The sequence below is a fragment of the Equus caballus genome, chromosome 4 (assembly GCF_041296265.1).
Source record: "Equus caballus isolate H_3958 breed thoroughbred chromosome 4, TB-T2T, whole genome shotgun sequence".
Taxonomy (NCBI): Eukaryota; Metazoa; Chordata; class Mammalia; order Perissodactyla; family Equidae; genus Equus; species Equus caballus.
In genome coordinates this window covers 57850730-57874977 of record NC_091687.1, presented here as the reverse complement: position 1 = coordinate 57874977, position 24248 = coordinate 57850730, and the positions used below count along the sequence as shown (strand labels likewise).

Sequence of the window (24248 nt, the reverse complement as noted above, 5' to 3'; positions counted from 1 at the left end):
TACGGCAAGGTTTCCTAATTAGGCTCTGGCTCTGGGTCCATGTGCCTTCAATCAATACTTCACATTGCCAACAGCACGACCTTTTAGAAATATAAATCTGATCACAACCCTCCCAGCATGCTTAAGAGTTCACTAGCTTCCCCACTGACTTCTGTTCATGATTCTCAAGTGAAAATATGGAGACTTCAGATTTGCTACTCCAGGAAGGCACGGTCCTTTGGTCAAAAACCACTGCTGTTGTCAACTAGAGTTACTGATAGGAATGGGTCCCTTCAGTGTGTTTGGGGAAAAAAAAAGTTATCAATCTATAGGAAAAGGCCAACCTACAGGTGATCTGTGGGTGCCCACGGACATCCACTTTGTGGGTCCTACCAATCTCTCTGGTCTCATCTCTCCCAGTCCACACCCCCGTCTTTTCCTCCCAAACACAAGACTATTCAACGGTTTGGATCCTATTTGCAGTTCCCCAAAGCTGTTGGGCTGTTTCATGTGTTTCACTATTTGGTATTAGTTCTTTCTGTCCAGCATTCTCCTCTCACTTGTCTACCTGACAAATGTCCACTCACCTTTCAAGACTCTCATTAAATGTAAACATAAATCAAATGTCCTATTTCCATAAAGCCTTTCCAAGTCTGCACTTTGGAACTGATGACTTCCTGCCATGTGTACAGTCATATGTCGTGAATGAGGTTTCAGTCACTGACGGACCACATATACAATGGTGGTCCCATAAGATTAGTACCATATAGCCTAGGTGTATAGTAGGCTATACCATCTAGGTTTGTGCAAGTACACTCTATGATGTTTGCACACTGAAGAAATCACCTAACAGCGCATTTTGCAGAACATATCCCCATCATTCAGTGAGGCGTGACTGTCTTCTATCATCACACTAACGACACTGTATTACTTTTATCATTTATAGGCCTGTCTTTCCTGAAAGGACACATAGCTGCCTTAATGGCAGGTCTGTACCTTATCAAGCTTTGAATCTGCAGCCCCCAGGACAGTGCCTGGTATGTAGCAGTACTCAGAGAAGGTTTATTCAATGACTAATAGACTACGTAAGGACTCCGCTAGCACTCAGATTCTCTGGGTAAAGATACTCCAAAAACATCTGCATGGGAGAGGGATGTGGAGAAAACTGGAGATATAAATCTCTAATTTACCCGCATCCAAGTGATGGTTCCCACACACAAGAGCTTAGGAGCTGGGACTGTAAACGGAATAACTGCATGTGGCCAACACCATTTCTTATACTCTTACACACCATTTAAAATTCTCTAGATCTTTAAAAAAAATGCTGGAATGACACGATCAGTTCTAGAAGGCCTAACTGGGACACATATTCAGTAAATACCATTAGTTTGGAATAAATTGTTCTAGCTGGATATTTTTGATAGACTTAATGTTCTATGTAAAACAATTTGTTTCTAAAATAAAAGATCTCTGAGATTCTGATACTTAACATATCCATACTGAGGAAAAATCATGACTCAGATTTATCAGCCTCTGAAAATTCCAGATTATCAAAATATATATATATATTTTCATATATAATAGAGAGTCATCAAATTTCTTACACCTAAATTGTGTTACTGAATGTCCAAGTTAAAGCTAGAGAATATGTATTTCACTGATAAAAAATTTTAGGTCTTCATATTAGAGTCAGAATCTTAATAACAAGGATTTCACTTTTGTGCCATTCAAGATTTTACTCTATATTTTTAACACATCAGACACAGCTACAACTATATTTATGTTAGAGATGCAGCTTGTCAAGTGTCTTATTAGACTGTTCTAAATGCATGTCTGGGCAAATTTTGGTTTATTAAACAATTATAAGGTGTCAGTCACTGTAAATGGATTTACTTAGTGAGTTGTATAATAAATACTATACTAATCGGTTAGAGACTATTTAAAAAGTAGAAGCTAGTCACCCTTAAGTAGGCCTATTTCCACTTACAACTGACAGGAATAATCCAGTGACCAAAAAGGAGACAGGTACCTTTGAGGCAGAGCATGGGTGTCAAGGAAGGAGAATGTTGGGAAAGTTCTGAAATGACACCTCTGTGAAGAAAAAACAACAAAAAAAAGAGAAGCCAGGGGCTGGCCTGGTGGCATAGTCATTAAGTTTGTGCGCTGTGCATTGGCAGCCTGTGGTTTGGAGGTTCAGATCCTGGGCACGGACCTACACACTGCTCATCAAGCCATGCTGTGGCGGCATCCCATACATAAAATTGAGGAAGATGGGCATAGATGTTAGCTCACTGACAATCTTCCTCAAGCAGAAAGAAGAAGAGTGGCAACAAATGTTAGCACAACCAATCTTCCTCATCAAAAAAAAAAAAAAAGAAGAAAAGAAAAAAAGAGAGAAGGCCATCCAACGAAATAAGACTAGTGAGTGCTGGTTTCCTGAGTGAAGAGGCCCAGAGAGCCTTTGGAATGCCACAGTTCCCCTGAGCCCACCAGGCTTGGTTAGAGACACAATTGCTGCATCCGACCTTTTACACATTTATAAAAAGTGACATGATGACTCCTTGGAAAGAGCTCCAACGCCCCTGGGAGAACGTCCTGGAGAGCGTGGTGTCCCAGGAGGAATGGCGGTTATTTGGAAGGTCACATAGTGCTTACCAGGGGTGTTCCCAGTTGTTGGCAGTCCACCACTGCCCATATGGGGGATGATTTTAGGGGTCCACTAGTGAACCCCTTTTTATTTAATGGTTAGATATATTTCAAGTGTACTTGAAAAAACAGAACTAGCACAGTAAACTCATGGTTTTGTAGACGCTATTACTCAGAATGAGGCTGAGTTAAAAAAAATAGCAAGTGGATTTAAAAGTGATTTAAAGAAAAATATTAAGTAAATAAAGTACAAGCGCTATGCAGTTAAGGCAAACATACGAAGGCGTTTTGTAAAGTATTGAAGTTAGAGAAACATTCCTGCAAACTAATAAGGGAGCAAGTACTCTCAGATTTGTGACAATGCATTTTTTGGTCTGTAAGTCAGGAATTGGGTAACACGAATCTAAATCCACCAATGAAATAGTCTGAAAGTCTGGATCATGCTGAGGTTGCTTTGGTCTTGGAATGGACATTCAGAAATATCATCAAGAAAATTCCAATAGATTACACTCGATTATGAGGCTAAGAAACAGAAGCTGACAATCAAACTTATAGCACAAAACATAAGTTAAAACTCAAGAATACTTACTTCCCTCTTTTAATCGTGTTCCTGCCAAGCAGTGGATCAAGGACGGGATCTATTGTTTCCTCAAGGTTTTCAATTAAGATGACGTCTCCAAAGACTAAGGCTGTTTCAATGGCATGCAAAAACCTTAAAATTCAGTCAGAATCGAGATAAGAAAATGTAAATAAGCAGGGAACAGGGAAAATGTTCAAAATTATTTATATTAAATTATATTCAATGTAGACATTTTAAATAAGACAAACTAACTTAGAGAAAACTATAAAGTAGTATTCCTCTTCAACCAGATTGATAGAAATTAAAGATCAGATTTTGAGATAAATTTCACAATTATATTTTTCCAAGTGACATTCACCAGTTTGAATAAGTTCATGTGTAAATTAGTTACTTTTGATAATAATCATGGTTGAAATAAATGTAACTCACTCAAATATCACAAATTTAAATTCATTCAAGAGGTCCTTTTTTGATGGAAAAATTCAAATTATATTAAACGCCTTGTGGTTTTTTCAAACTTTCCTTTTTTAAACTTTTAGGTTCAGTCATGTAAACTGGTGAACTATCATTTGATTTCATTCCCAGTCTCCAAAAATGGTGTCTCCCCTTCAAAAGTAATTTTCTCAAAGTATTCAGATAAGCAAGGAATACATTTATCTGCACAACTGCAGAAATCCCTTATTTCATTTTCCACATGAAAAGAGGATGGAGGGGTCAAATGAAAGATCAGCAAGTCTAAAAGGATTTATTCAACGTTAACTGAACACCAACTACATACAAGACAGCTGCCTATGTATTAGATGGTATCGTCATGAGGACCCAATGACAAAAATCTTGGAGTAGATTCAGTTCTCAAAAGTGACACGTAAAACTTGACTAAGAAGTTAAATTATCTTCAGGCATCCAATGTTGGGACTTGTAGCCATGTTAAAATCTTATTTTAGGCAAATATAAATTAAGGAATATAACTGTAAACATCATTAAACTTATAGGTGCACTTGGTAATTCTGTGTCAAACACTCCAAAGGATTATAATACACCATATCTCTACTCTTGGCCTGAGGGAATTAACATCTTTATCCTCAATTTCCTCAGATGCAGTGTTTGTTCTAAGCTTCAATCTGATTTCTTCTTCAGGTAAGTAGGAGCCACCCAACATAAATGCCCTTTCAACAGAGATGCTTTCTATGAAACATGAGCAGGCAGATAAACAAGTCGTACCAAACTGTAATATTTCAAAGTGGCAGAGAGGTCTAATGAATGCCAGGACTTTGTAAAAATCAGATCCATTTCACAGCAGCTAAACAGAAAGCCAGTCCTTTAGATTTCACATACCCTTTCTGGCCCAAATGTGTGACTTTCAGGTCAGTTCCATACTTATTCTTGATCCACTTAATTCCCTGTTGCTGGGGATCTATCATGAGGGGCCAGCGCTCACAGTGTGTTAGGATAGTGGCGTTTTCAGTTGACATTCTGTCATTGGGCAGTCCTTCGTTATTCCAGGTGGCAATCGTAGCATCATCCGTCAACATGGCAATCAAGTCCAGGCCCTCGGTTATTGGGATGGAAACCTTTAAAATCAGAGTTCAACGCAATAAACTGCCAGTGTGGCAGAGGAAAAGACTCAGCATGACAGACAAGATGACAAGAAAGCAAAGCCAAGAGAACACATGCAAATCCTCTGTGGACTCTCAGAAGCCAAATAAGACTCTCATCAAGAAATACGATTTGACTCAATAAGCCTGGTATTTACCTCTCAAAATTCTGTCAACTGCAGTATTCAACATCTGGTTTACTAACTGCATCATTTTGGCTCCAAGGGAAAGGGGCTTTGCCCTATACTATTCCAACAACGTGAGAGCGAATTTAGACATCAGAGAGCGTGGCAGGATGACAGAAATATATTTGCCCATGGAGAAGTCACCCCGCAAGCAATGTTGAAATGCAGTATCTTTCTCAGGCATTTCATCTTTCACTACAGGCCAACACTACAAAGAGATGACTTCTCTTTCTGGGATGGGTTAATGGAATGTATTCAGTCCACTGGAACTCCATCAGCTTGTTGGTCGTGTCAAGGAACTTAGATTGCCGTCTCCACCCTGAGAGGGAATTGCCTATGCTGTGACTGCGGAGAGTAGCATTGCAAAGTGGGGAGTTGTCTCCTTTAAAGGAGAGACAGAAAAAAAGAGAAACCATTCTTTGCAAAAATGAACTGACTTTACCAAAAATACACAAGATTGTGGAAAGGAATTTATTCATTTGGTCATCAATAACCAATAATGTTTATTGAGTACCTCCTACATATAAAACACTGTCTGGAGACAACAAAATGAGCAAGATAAAAAACGAGCTGGCCTCAAGGCTTGAGAGCGGGACCGCCCTGCTGGGGGCAGGCAGAGGGGGCTGTAGCAGCAGGAAGAGTTGGATTCACTCGTTGGCTGCAGAGCTTCAGCAAACAAAATGCTGGAAGAGTTCCCACAGTCAAGCTGGGATGCAGTTTGATACAACATAGGAAAAGTAGCACACTATTCCCACTGTCCCTGACTACAACGTTATCTTGGAAATAAACTAAACTCTATCTCCTAGTATTATGAACAAGCCTTATATCTGACTTGATACAGTTTTCTTAAAGACACAAGCAAATTGCTATCTTTTAGAATAAGCATCCTCCTATGAGCAAGGGATACGTGGCTTTAATTTCTTACCTCTACTTAATACAAGCCACTTGAAGCATCTGAAGGCTTGAGTTAACTGAGTTAATTTCTGCAGCTAAAAGGAGTTACAGAAGGTGCAGCTGTAGGTCTTGTATCTGAATTCAATAGTCATGCATCACACAAAGACACTTTGGTCAAGGACAGACTGCATATACGACGGTGGGAGTTGTCTTACAACAGGACAACAACAAGACAGTGTTTTATATGTAGGAGGTACTCAATAAATGTTATTGGTTATTGATGACCAAATGAATAAATTCCTTTCCACAATCTTGTTTATTTTTGGTAAAGTCAGTTCATTTTTGCAAAGAATGGTTTCTCTTTTTTTCTGTCTCTCCTTTAAAGGAGACAACTCCCCATCCCATAGATTAGCAGCATGTAGCCCAGGTGTGTAGTACGCTACACTGTGCAGGTTTGTTCACACAATGACGAAATCACCCAACAATAAATCTCAGAAAGCATCCCCATCGTTAAGCAATGCATGACTATAGTTTGAATTGTTTGTGCACCTACTGTGTGCAGAGCAGAGTGCAGGGGATCAAAGAGAACACTAGCTTTCCCCTTTTCTAATGGTCCATTTAACCCAGTAGGGGAAATAAAGCAGGTAACTCACATTAAAAAGTATCATAAATACTGTGAAAAATTTTGAGACTTAAATTTTTAGAAACAAATTTTAGGATATTTTCTTCATAGTATTATGTTCAAATAGGTAGTTGCATGACTATACAGAATTTTTTTTTCATCAAATTATTCTTTTGATAGTTACAATACAGACATCACTTTAGCAATAAATTTTAACCTAGGTTTAGGCTGAGGAAAATAAATCATTTCATACGTATCTTCTTTCTAATCTATTCTTCTTTTCAGAATTCCTTGAAGGAGTCTACAGAAAGAAAAAAGAGTTTGGAAACCCCAGTGCAAAGAGAGAGCCCTTTACACCCAAAGTTGCCTCCATAAGTGGATAAAGCCTCCGTGTAATTGCTTCATTAAGTAGCATTAATGTGTTGTCAGTCAGGATGCTACTACAAGATGGAGCTGAAAAACAAAAAAAGGAAGGAGGCTCCCTTCTTCGGAAAAGAAGCTTTTTACTTGAGAGAAAAGAGAAGGCTGGAAGTACATGCCATGAGCCAAGCCAGACTAATCCTAACACCAAATGCCTATGAGAATCCTCTGAAAACTGACCAAGTAGCATATTCCAAAGGGAAAAAGGGAACTTCTTGATGAGGTGAGAATCCCAGTTTCTCCTAATATAATGATAACAAAACAACTAATATTTATAAGGCTTTAAGTGTTTACAAAATTTATTCATATACCTTCAACTCTTCTCATTGTCTCATTTAACTCTTACAGGAGTTACGCAAAGTAGATATCTCTATTCTTTTCACCTAGGACACTGAGGCTTAGAAAGGCTAACACCACTAATAAGTCCATGTATCAGCTCTGTCTATAAACTGCTGGGTCAGATGAACGAGTAGAGTGCAAATGCTGCCATGCACCTGCCCCGTCTTCATCTGTCTGTCCAGCAGATGACAACTTTGGATGGAAACAATTTTGGATAACAATTTTATTTGGACCCTCGAGGCCCTGTAGGCCCACTGTCCCTGTGCTTTTCAGTCACCACCCTCTGTGCTACTCTGTTCTTCCCCATCCTATCTTCCAAACTCATGCCCCCACTGTTGTACTTTGTGACAACTCTTCCCACATACCTTTCAGTATTCCAGTCCTATTTGGACCAAACTCCCTTGCTTCCTCTACCTGCTTGTCTTAACCCAAATTGAGCACCCCCCTGGGGCAGTGGCTTTCAACCCCAGGCTGCATATTAGAATCACATGAGAGCTTTCAAAAACTGCCAACATGCAGCCCCACCATCTCTAATGACTCAACTTCAGCTGGCATCAATCTGTTTTAAAAGTTCACTTCCACATGATTTAAACGTGAAGCTGGGGTGCAAGAACCACCGCCCTAGGGTCTCACTTCACTTGAGGGCTTTCTCAAGCCGACAGTTCATTTTTTTAATACTCCCATTACTGAAAAAACGTGTGTGGGAAGGAGTTGTCATTCTTCTTACTTCCCTGCAGGTCATTCCCAGACCACTGCTCTTTCAACCTTAAGTAAAAATTGCCACCTTTGAGGCCCATGAGTCCAGCTATGCAATCCTCGATGTATCTCCCCATATCACTGATGACGTAGCTATTGGTCCTTCTCGTCTTTCCAAGTTTTGCTATCAATCCATGTCAACCTCAATGCCCAACAGATGACAAATCCACTCTCCAGCCTTGACAGCCTTCATGCCAAAGCTCTAATGTTGCCTTTCTATTCCAGAATTCTGGGAGGAAGAGACGGAGGGACGGGAAAATAACAGAACCACTCAGGAAGAAGACACAACTTCCCCATCCTTGGTTTCCCCTACACAAACTCCCACCCCTCAATGATGTTAATACATTTTTGGTAGGGGATTATACTATCTCCTTCCTTAGATGAGAAATGCTGTCCCAGACTTTGCTATAATCTGAAATTATTTCATTATTGAAATCTAAACTTCTAATATCCAATTCTTTAACCTGATTGTTTATACCTCTCTCATACCTTTAAATATAATACTTACTCTAACCAACAGCATTAAGACACCTAGCCCTTTACCAACCATATATTGTTTTATTGTTGTAAAACATACATAACATAAAATTGGCCATTTTAACCATTTTTAAGCATACAGTTCAGCGATATTAACTACATTCACATTGTTGTGCAATCATCACCATTATCCATCTCCAGAAATTTTTCATCTTCTCAAACTGAAACTCTATACCCGTTAAACAATAACTCCCCATTCCCTGCTTCCCTCATCCCCTGGCAACCACCGTTGTACTTTATTTCTATGAATCTGACTATTCTAGGTACCTCATATAAGTGGAATCATATAATATTTGTCCTTTTATGACTGACTTATCACTTAGCATAATGTCTACAAGGTTCATCTGTGTTGTAGCATGTGTCAGAATTTCCTTCCTTTTTAAGATTGAATAATATTCTACTGTACGTACATGCTACATTTTCCTTATCCATTTATCTGTTGATGGACACTTGGACTGCTTCCACCTTTCGGTCATTGTGAATGATGCTGCTATGAACAAATATACAAATACCTGAGTACCTGCTTTTATTTCTTTTGAGCATATACCCAAAAATGGAATTGTTGGATCATATGGTAATTCTATGGATTTTTTTTTTTGAGAAATCTTACCATATTTTTAACCACTAAGTTCTGGCTACACTCACATCTCTATCCAGCCTAAACAGCACCTTCCATTCCTTAATTGTTCTTCTGTCTGTCCCATGGCCTCCCCTGCCTTCTTTTCCTTCTAGCTTATCTGCCTGTAAATCTTGTGCCCTGGCAGCATTCAATATTCTCTGTCCTCTCTTTTTGCTCCTAGACTTTGAGTATTGCTAATGAAAGCTTTATTACTGTGACTACAAATTTATCTTTTCCAGATTCATCTTTGGTTTCTTAAACCTGCTTGGCAACACTTAACATCGATTCTCCTATTGCCTTCCATGGGTATTTTTGATGTTGTCATCACTCTCTTCACAGCCGTTCTCCTAATTCCAATTTTCTTATCTTTTGCCAGCTGGCACCGCATTTTCCTCCTTCCCTGAGAGCAGACAGACCAGCAGGTGCAACTACAGCAACTTTCTTCCTCTCTCTCAGTCCCTTTGCCTGTGTCCACCTTTGTCTCCTTCCCTCCCACCTGAGCTGAAGCAGTCTTGCTTCTCCTACCTAAGGATCATTCCATTTACCTCTATTCTGAAACCCATCACCTCCCAATTCCTGATGAATCATATCCTTCACCCTTTTATCATCAGCAATCCCTTTTACATTTCTCCTGAAGCATAGAAACATGCTCTAGTCTCATTCATACTGAAAAAATAAACCCTTCACTTGGCTCCATGTCTCTAACTTGGTATTTCTGTTTATCTTCTTCCTTTTACAGGCAAATTCCTCAAGAATAATCTGCCTTTTCTGTCTACTTCCTCATTTCCCATTTACTGCATAACTCAGTGCAATCTGTCCTCTGGCTCGTGGCACCTCTGTGGTCACAAAAGACCTTCACATTTCCAAATCTGATGATACTCTTAGTTCTTAGTTCTCTCACTTGTCTCTCTCGATGGCTCTGGCACTGCTGACCACTCCCATGTTTATACTCTTATGTCTCATTACATCACTCTTGCCTGGGGTTGCTCTAATTTCTGACTGCTCCTTATTCGTCTTCCTCTACTTCCCATTTACATGACAGCACTGAATCAGCTCACTTTACTCTAAACTTCTTCCTCAATGATCTCACCACACCTACAGTTCCAAGAATCACCTACACATTGATGACTCCCAAATCTGACTCTCCACTCAATAACGCTCTTATCCAGCTCTCTACTGGTTATTGACACTTAAATGTTTCAGAGACATCTCAAACTCAATGTTCCTAAAACCAAACTCTTCATCTTTTCCTCTAAACTCGTTTTAATCTCAGGGAATGGCACCTTCATATATTTACTTTCTCCTCTTCACTCAAATATTCAATCCATTGCATTGGTTTATCAACTCTTCCTCCTTGCTTCTTCTGGAATCACTCCCCCGCTTGCCATGTCCACTGTCATCACTTTGTGCAGTTTACTGTCTTCTAGACTGCCATTCTAACACGTGGCCTCAATAACAACAGTGTCTTCCCCTCCAAGTCACTGTTCCCTCTGTGGCCAGTGTGAGCTTTCAAATGCATAATTTTGACCATGTCACAGACGTGCTTAAAATCCTTCAGTGACTCCCCATGTTTAGGATAAAATTCAAACTCCTTTTCTTAGTTTGGGGGTTATAAAATAGCCCCTTACTTATTCTGTAACATTTATTTATATTTTCCAGTTTATAATGATACATCAATTAATCTACATGTTCTTTTAACTTATTTAACATTCTAATATTTAAATCACTTAGCACTGTTTCTATTTGCCATGAAGCTGTGAAGGAGAGCCCTAAGTACAGTTTTTCCCAAATGGTTGTTCAGTTGTTCTATCACCATTTATTGAATAATCCGCTACTTCCCCCTATGCAACGTGCATTTAAGCACATATTCACTTATTTAAAAATATGTATTGACAATATAGTAGTTCCTCAAAAGATTAAACATACAGTTACCATACAGCCTAGAAAATTCTACTCCTAGGTATATAGCAAAGAGAAATGAAACATGTACACACAAAAAAGTTGTGCACGAATAATTTGAATGTTTATAGGAGCAGTATTTACAATAACCAAAAAGTAGAAGTAACCCAAATGCCCATTAACTGATGATTGGATAAATAAAATGTGGTATATCCGTATAATGGAATATTATTCAGGCATAAAAAGAATGAAATACCGATACAGGCTACATCATGGATGAACCTTGGAAACATGCTAAGTGGAAGAAATCAGTCATAAAATACCACATTTTGTATGAGTTCATTCATATGAAATGTTCAGAATAGGCAAATCTATAGAGACATTAAATAGATTAGTGTTTTTCTAAGCCTGGAGAGGATGGGGTGATTGGGGGGTGGTGATAGGTAGCGGGTATGGGGTCTGTTTCTGGGGTGATGAGAATGTTCCAGGATTGACTGTGATGATGGTTACACAAATCTGTGAATACATCAAACATCACTGAACTGTATACTTCAAATACAAATAAATTATATTTCAATGAAAAGAAGTACTGAGCATCCACAATGTTCCAGGCACCATTCTAGGATAGAGCAGTGCACAAAATACACAAAATCCTCATTTCCATGGATCTTACATTCTAGTTGGGGAAGGGAAAGATATTAATCATAACAAATGAATAAAAATGGAGCAGGATGAGGCATGCTGAGGGATGGAGGTTGTAGTCATATCTAGGGCTTTGAAGGTGTTATTTGGACAAAGACCTGATGGATGGAAGGGAGTAAGACATGGATATGTCCTGAGGGAAGACTTCAGAATAAAGAAAACCACTTGTGCACAGAGCCTGAGGTTGAAACATATCTGGTATATTCAAGGAAGGTGGCCAGCATGACTGGAGCAGAGTAGTAAGAAAAAGAATAAAAGTAAGTGAGATAAAAAAGAGATAATGGGACAAATCACACAGGATTTTATAAGGCTTTTTAGAATTTCTGGCTTTTGCTCTGAGGGCAATGGGGAGTCATCAAAGGGATTTTAGAAGAAAATTCATTTAGTCTGATTTGCATTTTTAAAGGGTCACAGTGGATGATATGTTGAGATCAGATTTTGGAGAGAAGCAGCAAATGCAGAATCAGCGAAATCTCTTAGGAGGTTTTTGCTGTAATCCAGGACAGGGTTGATGGCTTGGCCCCAAATGGGAGCAGTGAAGGTGATGAAAACTGGTCAGATTCTGAATGTATTTTGAAAGTGTAGCCTACAGAATTTCCTAGATGGACTAGATATGGCTGTCAGAAAAAAAGTGACATGAAGGTGACTCCAAGGTTTCTGGCCTGAGCTAACCGAAGGATGGAGTTGCCGTTAAACAGATTGGGAGCACTTGGGTAGAAGAGGTTTTGGCGGGGAGAACAGGATTTCAGCTTGGATGTGCTGTATCTGAGACTTCTTTCAGATAAAGAAATGAAGATGCTGTGGTCTGGGCTGCAGATATACATTTGGGAGTTACTGGTGTACAGGTAACATTTAAAGCCAGGAACCTGGGGAGAAGCAGCTCAAAGATTGAAGCCTGGGGCATTTCAACATTAGAGGTTGGGGAGAAGAAGAAAAAATCAATGAAGAAGTCTGAGAAGGATTAACCAGTGAGGTAGGAAGAACATGGAGGGAGGATGATGTGTTGGAATCAAGTGAAGAGAATACTGATGGGAGGATGGAGTGATCAAACACATCAAACGCAGCCAATAGTCAAGTATGATGAGAACAGAAAACAAACCACTAGACTTAGCAATGTGGAAGCCAAACCTGACGAAATGAGGTCTGGTGGAGGGGTGGGGACAAAAGGCTGCCTGCAGTGACTCAGAAAATGGAGGGAGAAATTGGAGACAGGGAATATAGATCACCCTTCTGAAGTGATTACTGTAAATGAGAGCAGAGAAATGGAGGAGTCGCTGGAGGGGTAGGGAGGGTCAAGAGAAATTTGTTAGTGTATTTTTTTCTTAATGGGAGAAATAACTATGTATTTGAATGCTGGTGAGAATGATCTAGTAATGAATTAGTAGAGAGGGAAAAATTGATGGGGACAGAGAGAGAACTGCTCTTGAATTGTCTTTGAGGAAGGGAAAGGGGATGAAAACTCATACACAACCCAAATGGTTGGCCTTAGATAAAAGCATCAGTTGTTCATCTTACAGCATCAGTGGGCAGACAGTATATGAGTATAGATGTTGGTAGGTGATAGATGTGGTTGTGGGAGTATACGCATTATCATGTATTAAATACATCAAACGTCTCTCTACATCCTTGAATACCTCTGAACTCTATTCTACTCTAGTTTTCTATTTCCCCTGAAGAACCACTTTGTTGTAATTATTGTAGTTTTAGAATATATTTTAATATCTTGAAGGACAATGGCCCTATTACTGTTCTATTCCAAAATTATCATGGTGTTCTTAAAAACATATTCTTCCAACAAACTTTAGAATCACTAAACCAAGTAAAAATACAATTCCCCTCAGAGTTTTGACTTGAACTGAGTTAAATTTTTAAATTGGGGAGAATTGATGCATTGAGAATACGAAGTCTTCATTTCTAGGAATTAAGGGTTTCTGACTTGCTTTATGAAAGAATTCCTTCCAAGATTCCCTTAAATATGTCAACAGGTCATTAATAAATGATGCTTGGTTAAGATTTTAAACATCACACAAATCACAGTCACTTGCTGACCGGTTAATTACAAACCATTAGAATCCTCAGGGTACCCAAGCCAAAGTGACAAGCCCGAGACAGCTACAGACAAGCAGAGCTCTAGAAAACACCCAAATATTGAAGAGAATAAGAGGAGTTGCTTCTTGGGAGGGCAGGATGAGGGAACACTGTCAAAGGAAAATTAATTTAAAAATTAACATTAGCAAGCAATTTCAGTTCCACTTGGGCTCTGGCACATGTTCATACAGATGCAACTGTCTTCCCACTTTGCTGCTCCTGAATCTAGAAGCCGTAGAAGATAAGTAGTTTAGAAACTGGAAACCTCGATTCCACAGGGACAAACATTTGCTATGTTTTATGTGGCACTATCTGCCAGGGGTCTTAGAGACAGGAAAGTTTCTTCCAAAGGGATGTCATTTATATAATTTAGAATTACTCTCTTCCTTTAGTACAGCTACGCTCAGAGGTGAGAGGGAGAGTAGGCTGGTCACGTTTTGAGTCTGTTTCTCAGTTTGCATGGTGTCTACATACTCAAGAGAAAAGGAAAGAGCATTTTGATGATGGAAACAGACATGGGGTTCCCTGAGAATTGTGGGGCCACGGTAAAACACAGGCCCATAGTTACAACAAATCTATGTTTAGCACATACCATTGGAAAATTATCATTTTGCTTTGGTTAAATGTTTAGACATTTTGGATGTCAATCAATTTTTTATTTGTATGACTTCTTCAAAACAAAATTTTATTTTCTTGGAACCCCATGTTTAGAATTTTAAGTAAATGGGAAAATACAAATCAATTGATGGAAAACGTCCCAGAAACCCACACATTGAATAATACTATACCAGCAATTAAAGACCAATTTTAAAACTAAATTTGAGAAGGCAAATTTTCAATTTAAAAAAAGGTAAAATGCTGGTAGCATAAGTCCATGCTGTCAACAGTATTATATGCCCCAAAGTGAAGAGTAATTATAACAATAAGAACACAATGCGAGGTTCAATAGTTTCGACATTGGGAAGTAAGTGAACTTCCCTATAATTTTGGAAAGAATGAGAAAACTTTATGAATGACTAAGAATGCAGAGAGGACCTTGAAAGAAGACAACTGTCAGTCTGCAGTAGTCACAGGGTGATCCTGGCAAAGACACCCACACAGAGGATTAAAGTTTGGAGAAGATAAGGCTGAGAAAAACGGTAAGAGAACTAGACAACTGACAATTTTGAAACTCGCAATGAAGTAAGAGCTGGACAAAATCAGCAGAATGCTTTACCCTTTTATATAAAAGCATATTTTATAGGAGAATTACTTAAAGAAAAAACTTGAACTTTCAGGGAGTAACACAGATAACCTCTTTTAAAAGATCTTCAATATAAAAATATGGTTTGATATTACAGATAATTAATTTAGTTACAAAAAAATTTTCCTTTAAAATTAATTATGGGATGCCTTTAATAATGAAGTTTCCCTAAAACATTTGATTTTACTTAATTGCAAAAATTCCTCTGACATGTATTCATGTCATGAAAACAACTATTGTGAAAATTGAGGCATAATTTCCAGTGTAGAACATTAATATACAGAGATATTTAGGACATCTTAAAGGCTGGATATGTACCTGAAGAACCAGTTTTAATCAATTTAGTTAACACAGTGGTGCATAGAAAACAGTGGCTTGGAAGTCAGGAGTCTGATTTCCTATTCTGTGTGACCTTAGTCAAGTCATTCAGACTGACTGTGTCTCGGTTTTCTCATTTGTACAAGGATGATCTTAAACTAGGTGATTTCAAATCTTCCAAACCTATGATTTCACTTTGCTTATGGGTTTGAGTTTTCAAATTTATGGTTGGCAATTTTTATACTCATACACAAAATGCTACACTTTTAATCTGAAAGTAGTCATGAAAAAAATCTTTAATAAATAACTCATAATATTAGTATAATAAAGTTTCATGCTCCACCATAACAATTCAAATTTTATTTCAGTTATCAGTTTGTTAAAAGTAGTTTTCCAACTACTTCTCTATCGTTTTTATAAATAAGTTTTGTATTTTCCATCTCCCTGTTGAAACCATCACTAAAACAAGAAAAACTGCAACACACAAGAAACATCTTCACACTAGAATTTCCAGTCAGTTATCATTACAGAGGTACAAAAAGCCTGGTATATATACTGTTTTTATTACTGAAATTTCAGTATGATGCTTCCAAATGCTGACACGGTCAGGAATTGAGCTTACCTTCCGCTGAAGAAAGGGAACCCACTTGCAGTCTACTAGTTCCTGGCGATACTGTTTTGTAAAGGATCCAACATAAGACACAAATGCTGCCATAAGGAGAACATCTCCACACAGTGTCTTCTCTTGAGCTTCAAAGGATTTAATAGACTGACCCCAGCGAATCTTCTCTGACTGAAAGATAAAACCACTCAGATGTAATTGCAGGGTGAGCATCAACTCAACAAATGCTGAATGTAATTACCTTAGAGCTCAGTTTAAGTCTATGCCCTTCTGCACAGTCTTTAGAAGGAACAGAACATAACTGGATGGCATGACTATTACAATCTTTCATATGTTTGAAACCCATCATTATGAAGTAGCGACTACAGTATGACATTGGATCTTTAATATCTCCTTGTTGTTGGATGCCCTAACTCTTTAATTACGATCGAGGTACTTCTTGAAAAGCTGACAGTCACTCTTCTGTCCCTCTGGGAATGGAGGACCAGAGCTGTGACTGAGACTGAGTAATGTCAGGATTTTTAATGGCTGCTTGGCTGCTCCCCATTTCTCCTGCTTTTCAGCAATGGTATTATACTGCCCTGGGGAAACACTGTTTTAAACATACTGGCTACTGGCTGATTACAGAAAAAGAAAAATGACAAACACCACTCATGCTAATTAGTTAAAACATAAAGAGCCACCTATCTTGGATTGTATTAATTAATGAATGGTGCTGGTAGTTACTAAACTCAAGTTATTTTTCTAATATAATCACTCGATCAGTGGAAGAACCTATACTCTATGTAAAAAGATGGAAATCAGGAGGACTTCACCAGCCTTGAAGATGACATGCTCAAAGAATGCTGTTGAAGTGCTTATATCCAGTTGGCTGGCCATTTAAAATCTGATTCCCAGGTTAAGTATGTGGAGCCCTTAATATTGGATTTGAATAAAACTGCAATAAATATCTGTGGATTGATTTAACTGCAGGATAGTTCATGAATTCACTTTGTTTCAATGAATGCTAAAAATTAATACCATATTCTATGAACATGCAAATTAATAGAACTGAAAAAATATCAGCTATTTGAAAGTACAAGTAAAGAAGAACCCCGTGGAATTTAGCTTTTCTCATGAAAGAAGAGAGACACTACAGAAAGCAAAAATGATGTATGTCAGAATAGATCAGAATGCCAGTTCCTTACAAGCCATCATAACACCCACAACACTGAGGTCATGAAGTCAGCAGGTAAAAATGGTTATCAACACTTGCTTTGCTTGATAAAGATCACCCCGAGTTAGCTATATAATTTAACAGCAAGAACTTCAACTCTCTAGCCCTCTTTATAGAATTCATTACTTTCCTTCCTCAGCTACAGATAATATATCCATTAATTTCGAAGAGGAATCTCTCATTTGCCTTCCCTCCTTCTTTGTTGTCTTTGGTTAGTAAATGATAAACAATAAAGTGCACCCACCTCATTCTCCAAAACAGCTTTGAAATTTGAAGATTTACTAAACATAGACTTATTGGCTATTGAAATAGTCAATAATTTCACTATACCACCTACGCAACATAAATCATTACTGACACTGCCTAACAAGGGTGTAAGAGTTGGAACATGTCCTGTAATAAATTTCTAGACAGTTAAAAATCACTATAATTTTATTCTAATGCATTATAGATTGCCTGTAATGTCATCCTGGCTGGGGTGACCCATTTCTAATTTTGAACAGCTGTTCAGCTCAGGAGTTAGTTAATGATTAAATATAAATTGCCTGATTTATTAGTCTGAATGGTTGGGCTTCCAGGTCAATGCTATATAGACAAAATCATCAGTCTTGATGCTTTTCAGAAGTTAACTGTCTCCTGTTCTAGTCGGAAAGAATTTATCCTCAAAGGAAAAGGTCTGACATTTTCAGTTAATACTTAAAAAACATATATATATTTTTTGCTACTTAATATTATTCAACCAGTTTTTCCTCTCCTCAGCTAAATCATCATGAGTAAGTAAAGCCTGTGGAAGACACTGCTGTGTGTTAGACACAAGGTAGAGCCCATTTTTCCTTCCTAAAACTTGCAGACATTCCGTAACTACTTCAGGAAAGCAGCCTAATTAAATGGCACTTTTTCTTCTCCTCAAGTACCTCACAAACCGTAAACACTTCCAACTGTCTAAATCTTACCACTATAAATGGGAGAAGTTGTAAACTCCACTAGTAGCGATGGGATTTCTCAACTGACCTAAGAAAAATGATTCTTCAAAGGCTCCAGAATTCTATAGAAGGTTCCCAAAGCTCACCCATTCATTCCCTCAACAAATGTCTACTGACGCCTATGATGGGCCAGGGCCTACTCCACGTGCTTGGGATCAAGCCGTGCAGAAAACAGATGAAGTTCCCCTTTTGAGGAGCTTATATTCTAGGTAGGAGAAAAAGACCAAAAAAAAGAAAAAGCATATGTATTCAGTTATGTACTTTTATAAGTGTGTCTATCATGTGGTGATAAATGCGATAAAATAATAAAGCAGAGTAAGAGCTAGAGAGTAGTGTAAATGCATGCTTGTATGCGTGTCTGCGTGTGTGTGTAGGTGGCACGGTGAATGTTCTTTTATGTATAGAGATCAGAGAAAACCACATGATAAGGAGAACTTTTTAAAAAATTATTTTATTGAGTTCATATTGGCTTATAACATTGTGTAAATTTCAGGTGTACGTTATTATATATCAGTTTCTCTATAGACTGCATTGTGTTCACCACCAATAGTCTAGTTTTTAATCCATCACCATACATATGTGTCCCTTTACCCCTTTCGCCCTCCTCCCACCCACTTCCCTATAAGGAGAATTTTTAGCAGAGACCTGAAGAAAGTGAGAGCGCCAGTGATGTCATTATCTGGGAAAGTGTAAGCCATGTGGAGGAAGAGGGCAAAGGCCACAAAGTAGGAGAGTGATTGGCAGTTTGAGGAAGAACAAGGAGGCCAATGAAGATGGAGCAAGAGGGAAGGTGGCAGAAGTGGGGAAAGAGAGGCATCTAGGAGCCAGATCATGTAGGCCTTTGTAGGCCAGGGGGAGCCTTTGGACCGTAGTTTGAGTTAGTCAATTAGTTGTTGGGAAATTCTGAGAGTGGTTCATGAATGCACTTAGTTTTTTTTTTAAAACACCACTCAGCAGCAGTGATGGGAGTGGACTTTGCAGGGTAATGGTGGAGACTAGGGTGGCACTCCAGGGTAGAGATGCTGGGAGAATGGACCAGCATGGTGAGGCAAAGGTGGTGAGAATGTTGGGATTCTGAATGAACTTTGAAGATAAAGCCAATACAATATGTTGATGAACTGAGTGTGGGTTGTGAGAAAGAGAGCAAAAACTCAAGAGTGATACCAAAGCTTTTGGCCATGACAACTGGAAGAAAAGACTTCCAATTATTGAGATGGAATGGAGAGAGTGGGTTTTGCAGAATGAGCTATGACTTTATGTATAATGAACTGTAAGTGTCAGAGGGATAATGAGTTAAATTTGTAGTAAGTTTAAATTAGATTTTTAAAAGTCTACTATATTTATAAGAAGTTAGGCTATTGCCCAAGCCTAACCCATTTCTCCCTCCTTTCTTGCTAAGAGAATTGTGATTTTTAAAAGACTGGTAACGTGTCTAGTCCCAGGAGATGGCTTAGCCAATCATGATAACCCCATTTCCCACTTTCTGGGTCTTTGCAGCTAGATGTTATCCAGCTAGCTCCAGCTAAAGAAATTTAAGTGGCAGTCTGCCAGAGGGGTTTCCAGGAAAACCTCTGTCTTTCTTATAAAAAGAGAAAAATCCAGCAGCTAGAGATTATTTTCCCTGCCCCTCTCTCCTGACTCTGAAAAGGTGTAGCAGCCATCTGTGACTATGCTGCAAATGCATGAGGGTGAAGGACCACACGCTCAGGACGGGGAAGCAGAAGGGTACAAAGAGAGTCGGTGTCTGATTGCTAATGACCTGAATCAACACTGATAATGGTCTAGCCTTAGAATTTTTTGTAATATGTGAAAAACAAACTCCCATTTGTTTAAGCCACTGCAAATCAACTTTTCTATCACCTTCAGCTAAATGCATTTCTAATAGTGCAGTTACATACTTTCAGGTAGCACTAAAATAAAAATAATAGCTTTATTGAGATTTAATTCACATATCACAAAATTCACCCTTTAACGTATACAATTGAGTGATTTTTTAGTATATTCATAGACTTGAGCCATCATCCCCACTATCTAATTTTAGAATGTTTTCCTCACACAAAAGAGAAATTCTGTACCTATTAGCAGTCACTCCCAAACTCCTGGCCCCTTGTCCAGCCCCTGGCAACTGCTCATCTATTTTCTGTCTCTATAGATTTACCAATTCTGGACATTTCCTCTACCTGTAATCATATACTATCTGGCCTTTTGTGTCTATCTTCTTTCACTTAGCATGACATTTTCAGGGTTCATCCATGTTGTAGCATATCAGTACTTCATCCTTTTATGGTTGAATAATATTCCAATGTATGACTATATTACACATGGGACAGCAAATAAAATCTGTGACTGAGGTCAAGGGCTATATATTCTTCTACCACTCATGTTCAAACAGGAAAAAGTTAATAAGTAGTATAAAAAAAATCTTTATTTAATGGAGTAACTATTAACATTAGCATTCAGTCACCTGTAAAAAGATATCACAGAAAAGAAATAAATCAAGCAGGCTTAGCCTGAAGTAATGTTCTGATGGTAGATTTCAATTACAAATGTTTATTAGAAGACTCAGACAACAGTTCAATACCACAGTTATCTAGCAGCTGTCCTGAGTTTGTAATATATCTTAGGAAAAGCCCTGAGTTCATGGCTATATACTAAAAATTACACAGAATCCTTTACTTCTTACTTTTGGTAAGTTGGAACTACAGTATGAATGATGATTAAATATTCCCCTTTGTAGTTGATCCCATGTCTATTTAGTTACTATTGACAGCAAATAGAGATAAAACCCAAAAGTGCTGATGTGAATATTTTACTTAGAATTTTGGAAGAAAAAATTAACTTGCCTCAAGTTCCTTGACAAGTTTGTTAGCTAGTTCAATAGTTCTGTTGGTTTGGTTCACCTCTTCTTGACATCGAACTTTCTTGGCTGTTGCTTTTTCAAATGATGCTGTGAGTCTGCTCAGATTTCGATCCAAATCCTAAATAAGAGTGAAAATTAACTTCGGAGCCATTTTTAGATAAAATGGAAGCATTGTAACCAGCTTAGAACATCTATTACATTAAGGTAAATGAAACGAACCTCTTTGTCTCCTTTGACCTTTGCCCCTTAGCATACACGTTAGGGGAGAAGGAGAAGGGTTAGCAATGATAATTTCATCAATGCCGCCATAGATGACCAGTTGGCTATGCGGTTGCTCGCTTTCCTTCTGCACTGGGCAGAGTGCAGTCACAGGTAGGGCAAGTGAACAATGCCCTGAAGACACAAAAACTCCCTGACCGCACTGTCCCCCATCTCCTGTGCCTAAGCCTCATCCTTCACTACTAGCTTTATTAATAAGGGTCATCTTTTGGTTTTCCACCTACTGACTCTTTTCTCACTGGTCTGTAACTGGGGCAATGAAGAGGGGTGTTAATGACTGAGCCCCTTCAGACCTATGCAACCTGACCCAGTGTGGCCAGTCAGATTTTTTTCTTCTGGAAACTTGAGATTGAAACTCAGAGATATGTCCTTGTACTTAGCATCAAGAGACCTGGGAAGATATATAAATTTTGGAGGGCTTTGTTTAGAGGGGGACCATCTTCCACCAGGGATATAGCAAAGCAGGGGAAACCATTCTGGAAAAAGAGAAAGGATGAAAGGGAAGCAAGATGAGAAGTCACATGGCCCTAGAGAGACACAAAAAGGTGTTCATGGCAGCTTCCCACTTCCTGGATCTCTTTCCTCCTGAGACCTAGTCACATATTTTTTCCTCAGAATTCCATGAATCATCTTTGTCTCTTTTTTGGCTTAGGGTTTTCTAAGTGGGTGTCTAGCACTTATAGCCTAAAAAGCCTTGACTAAGATATCTAATACTTGGGAGACTCCTTACTATAGCATCTTGCCACCTGCAAGTTCTAAAAACCCGAATAAGATTCATAACATTGCTTTTGTAAATATGTGCAAAGTTCCAAGAGACTGCAATAAGCAAACTTGTAACATACCCTATTCATAATTTAGAGGCTGCTTATATTTGTCAATGACCCAATTATTACATTACTTAATTTATATCGTTAAAGCAACACCTCTTAAAAAAATAAATGTATATATATGTCATATTTAAGATTAATGTGCCAAATAAGGTCAAATTTATGAGACCTGGAAGAGATACCACACATCACCAATTAGAAATTAGATGAAAATAAATAATATTTTGAAGTCTATTTTAGGTTATTAAAAGTACTTGTGGTATTACAAAACACAGAAGCACATGTAAGCTCTGGTATCAGACATCTGGGTTCAGAGCTAAGTGGCAATAAGGTGGGCTTTTTATCTAACCTCACTATGCCTGAGTTTCACCATCTGAAAATGGAAATAATAACGTTACCCAATTCATAGGGTTGACCTAAATACAGAACTGAGGTATATCAGTTCCCTTCATAAAGTTGCGAAGGGGAGCTGGGTATTGGGAGAACACAGTCTCTTGCATTTGTTTCTACGCCTCTTGCGAAGAGGCATTGACAGCTTTTGATCTGGACTATCTTCCCTAAGATATTTGCATAGCAAATAGGCTTGGAGGATAGAGACAATGTTTCTCTCAGGGCAGAAGACAGATGTATTTCCTGACCATAATAATAAAGGTATGCTTTCCTCTGGGGAAAAGGTTGGGCAGGTTTACTTGCAGTCCTCTTTATATTGCGGGTTTCCTAAGCTGTGACACAAACCCACTGTGTACAACATCACCTAGTCCACTGTGCATCACTCCCATGGGAATTGGGGGACAAAGAAACTGATGCAAGCATGATGTTCATGCTGCTTGCTGTGTTGTGAGGCACAGAGTCTTTTGGTCTCTGACCCACAAGTCTCATATCTCCTGTCAGCATCTACAAAACTGCAGCAGGCTAACTTGTTAGCTTGCAAGTAGGGTAAAATCTTGGGTTTTTTTTCACAGGTCTTCACAGGTCTTGGCCTCTTCTAGGTTCCAGGTTCTCTTACTTCTAGGTCCTAAAAGTAAATGGAGTGAGCAAGGAGGGACTCAGTTCAAGAAGCCCAGCCCACCAGATACCCTAAACCAGTGGTTCTCAAACTTGAGCATGCATCAGAACCACCTGGAGGGCTTGACAAAGCCCAAATTCCTGGGCTTCTCCACCAGAGTTTCTCACTCAGTAGGTCTCGGGTGGGGTCCAAGAGTCCATATTTCTAACAAGTTCCCAGGTGACACTGATGCTGCTGGTGGTCTAGGGAACACACTTTGAGAACCACTTCCCGAAAGACACTGATTTTGGATTTTCTTTGTGGCCATCCTTAGGCCCTGTGTGTTTGAGAGACATGACGGCCTTTCTTCCACTCCAGCTCAATAATTCCTTTTTCACTCAACCTTCCACATGAGGCCATCTTTTAGTCTTAAACTAGAGATAGAGACTCAAAAGAACAAAGAGATAGAGACTGACACTGGTATGAATGGATTTCCAGCACAACACAGATGTCGATATCAGATACATCCCTACTTTGTTAGGCAAGAAAGCAACAGGAGACAGAAGAGCAGGAGGAGAGAAAGTCCACGAGGGTGGAGAAATGAGAGGCTGGAGGAAAGCCAGCAAAAATTATAATAAAATGGTAAAATGAAAATTATAGTTTCACTTGGGCTCAAACCTTTATCTGACTGTGTACCAACTATGGGGGGTTGCACTCTTGTTGCCATGATCAGCATGGTGTCTTCACAGAGAACTGAACCTTGGTGGGAACTGTAGCCAGAGATTCTGTTGCATTAGGAACTACTCTCTGGAAATCCATTCTTGGTAGGGGGATGGAGGGGACCTATTCTTAATAAAGGCATTTTGTTTATTACTCTGTTTTCTTTTTTCTGTCTGCAAACTTAGTTCTGTGGCTTTTTGATATGTGAACCTCTGCTTACGCTGTGGGTCTTTGAAAACAACTGACATGAACAATTCTCTTCAGCTAGTTGCAGGCTATGTCCAGAGGATTACTAGTTCTGCAATCACAGAAAGTCTTAACTTTAGGGTCACAC

General features: G+C 38.8%; 1 protein-coding gene across 3 annotated transcripts in view; it reads right to left on the bottom strand.

The window, feature by feature from the left end:
- DNAH11 (dynein axonemal heavy chain 11) overlaps positions 1 to 24248 on the bottom strand; it is a 295727-nt gene that overhangs the window by 63982 nt on the left and 207497 nt on the right. For 2 of the 3 annotated variants that reach the window (XM_070264673.1, XM_070264674.1), the window contains exons 62-65: positions 21083 to 21221; positions 16045 to 16211; positions 4541 to 4776; positions 3215 to 3337 (exon numbers count right to left, since the gene is read on the bottom strand). In XM_070264673.1, coding sequence (XP_070120774.1) covers positions 3215 to 3337; positions 4541 to 4776; positions 16045 to 16211; positions 21083 to 21221 — 665 coding nt within the window. Of the gene's footprint in view, positions 1 to 3214; positions 3338 to 4540; positions 4777 to 16044; positions 16216 to 21082; positions 21222 to 24248 lie in introns of all 3 variants that reach the window. The other variant, XM_023639347.2, reaches the window with a different exon arrangement.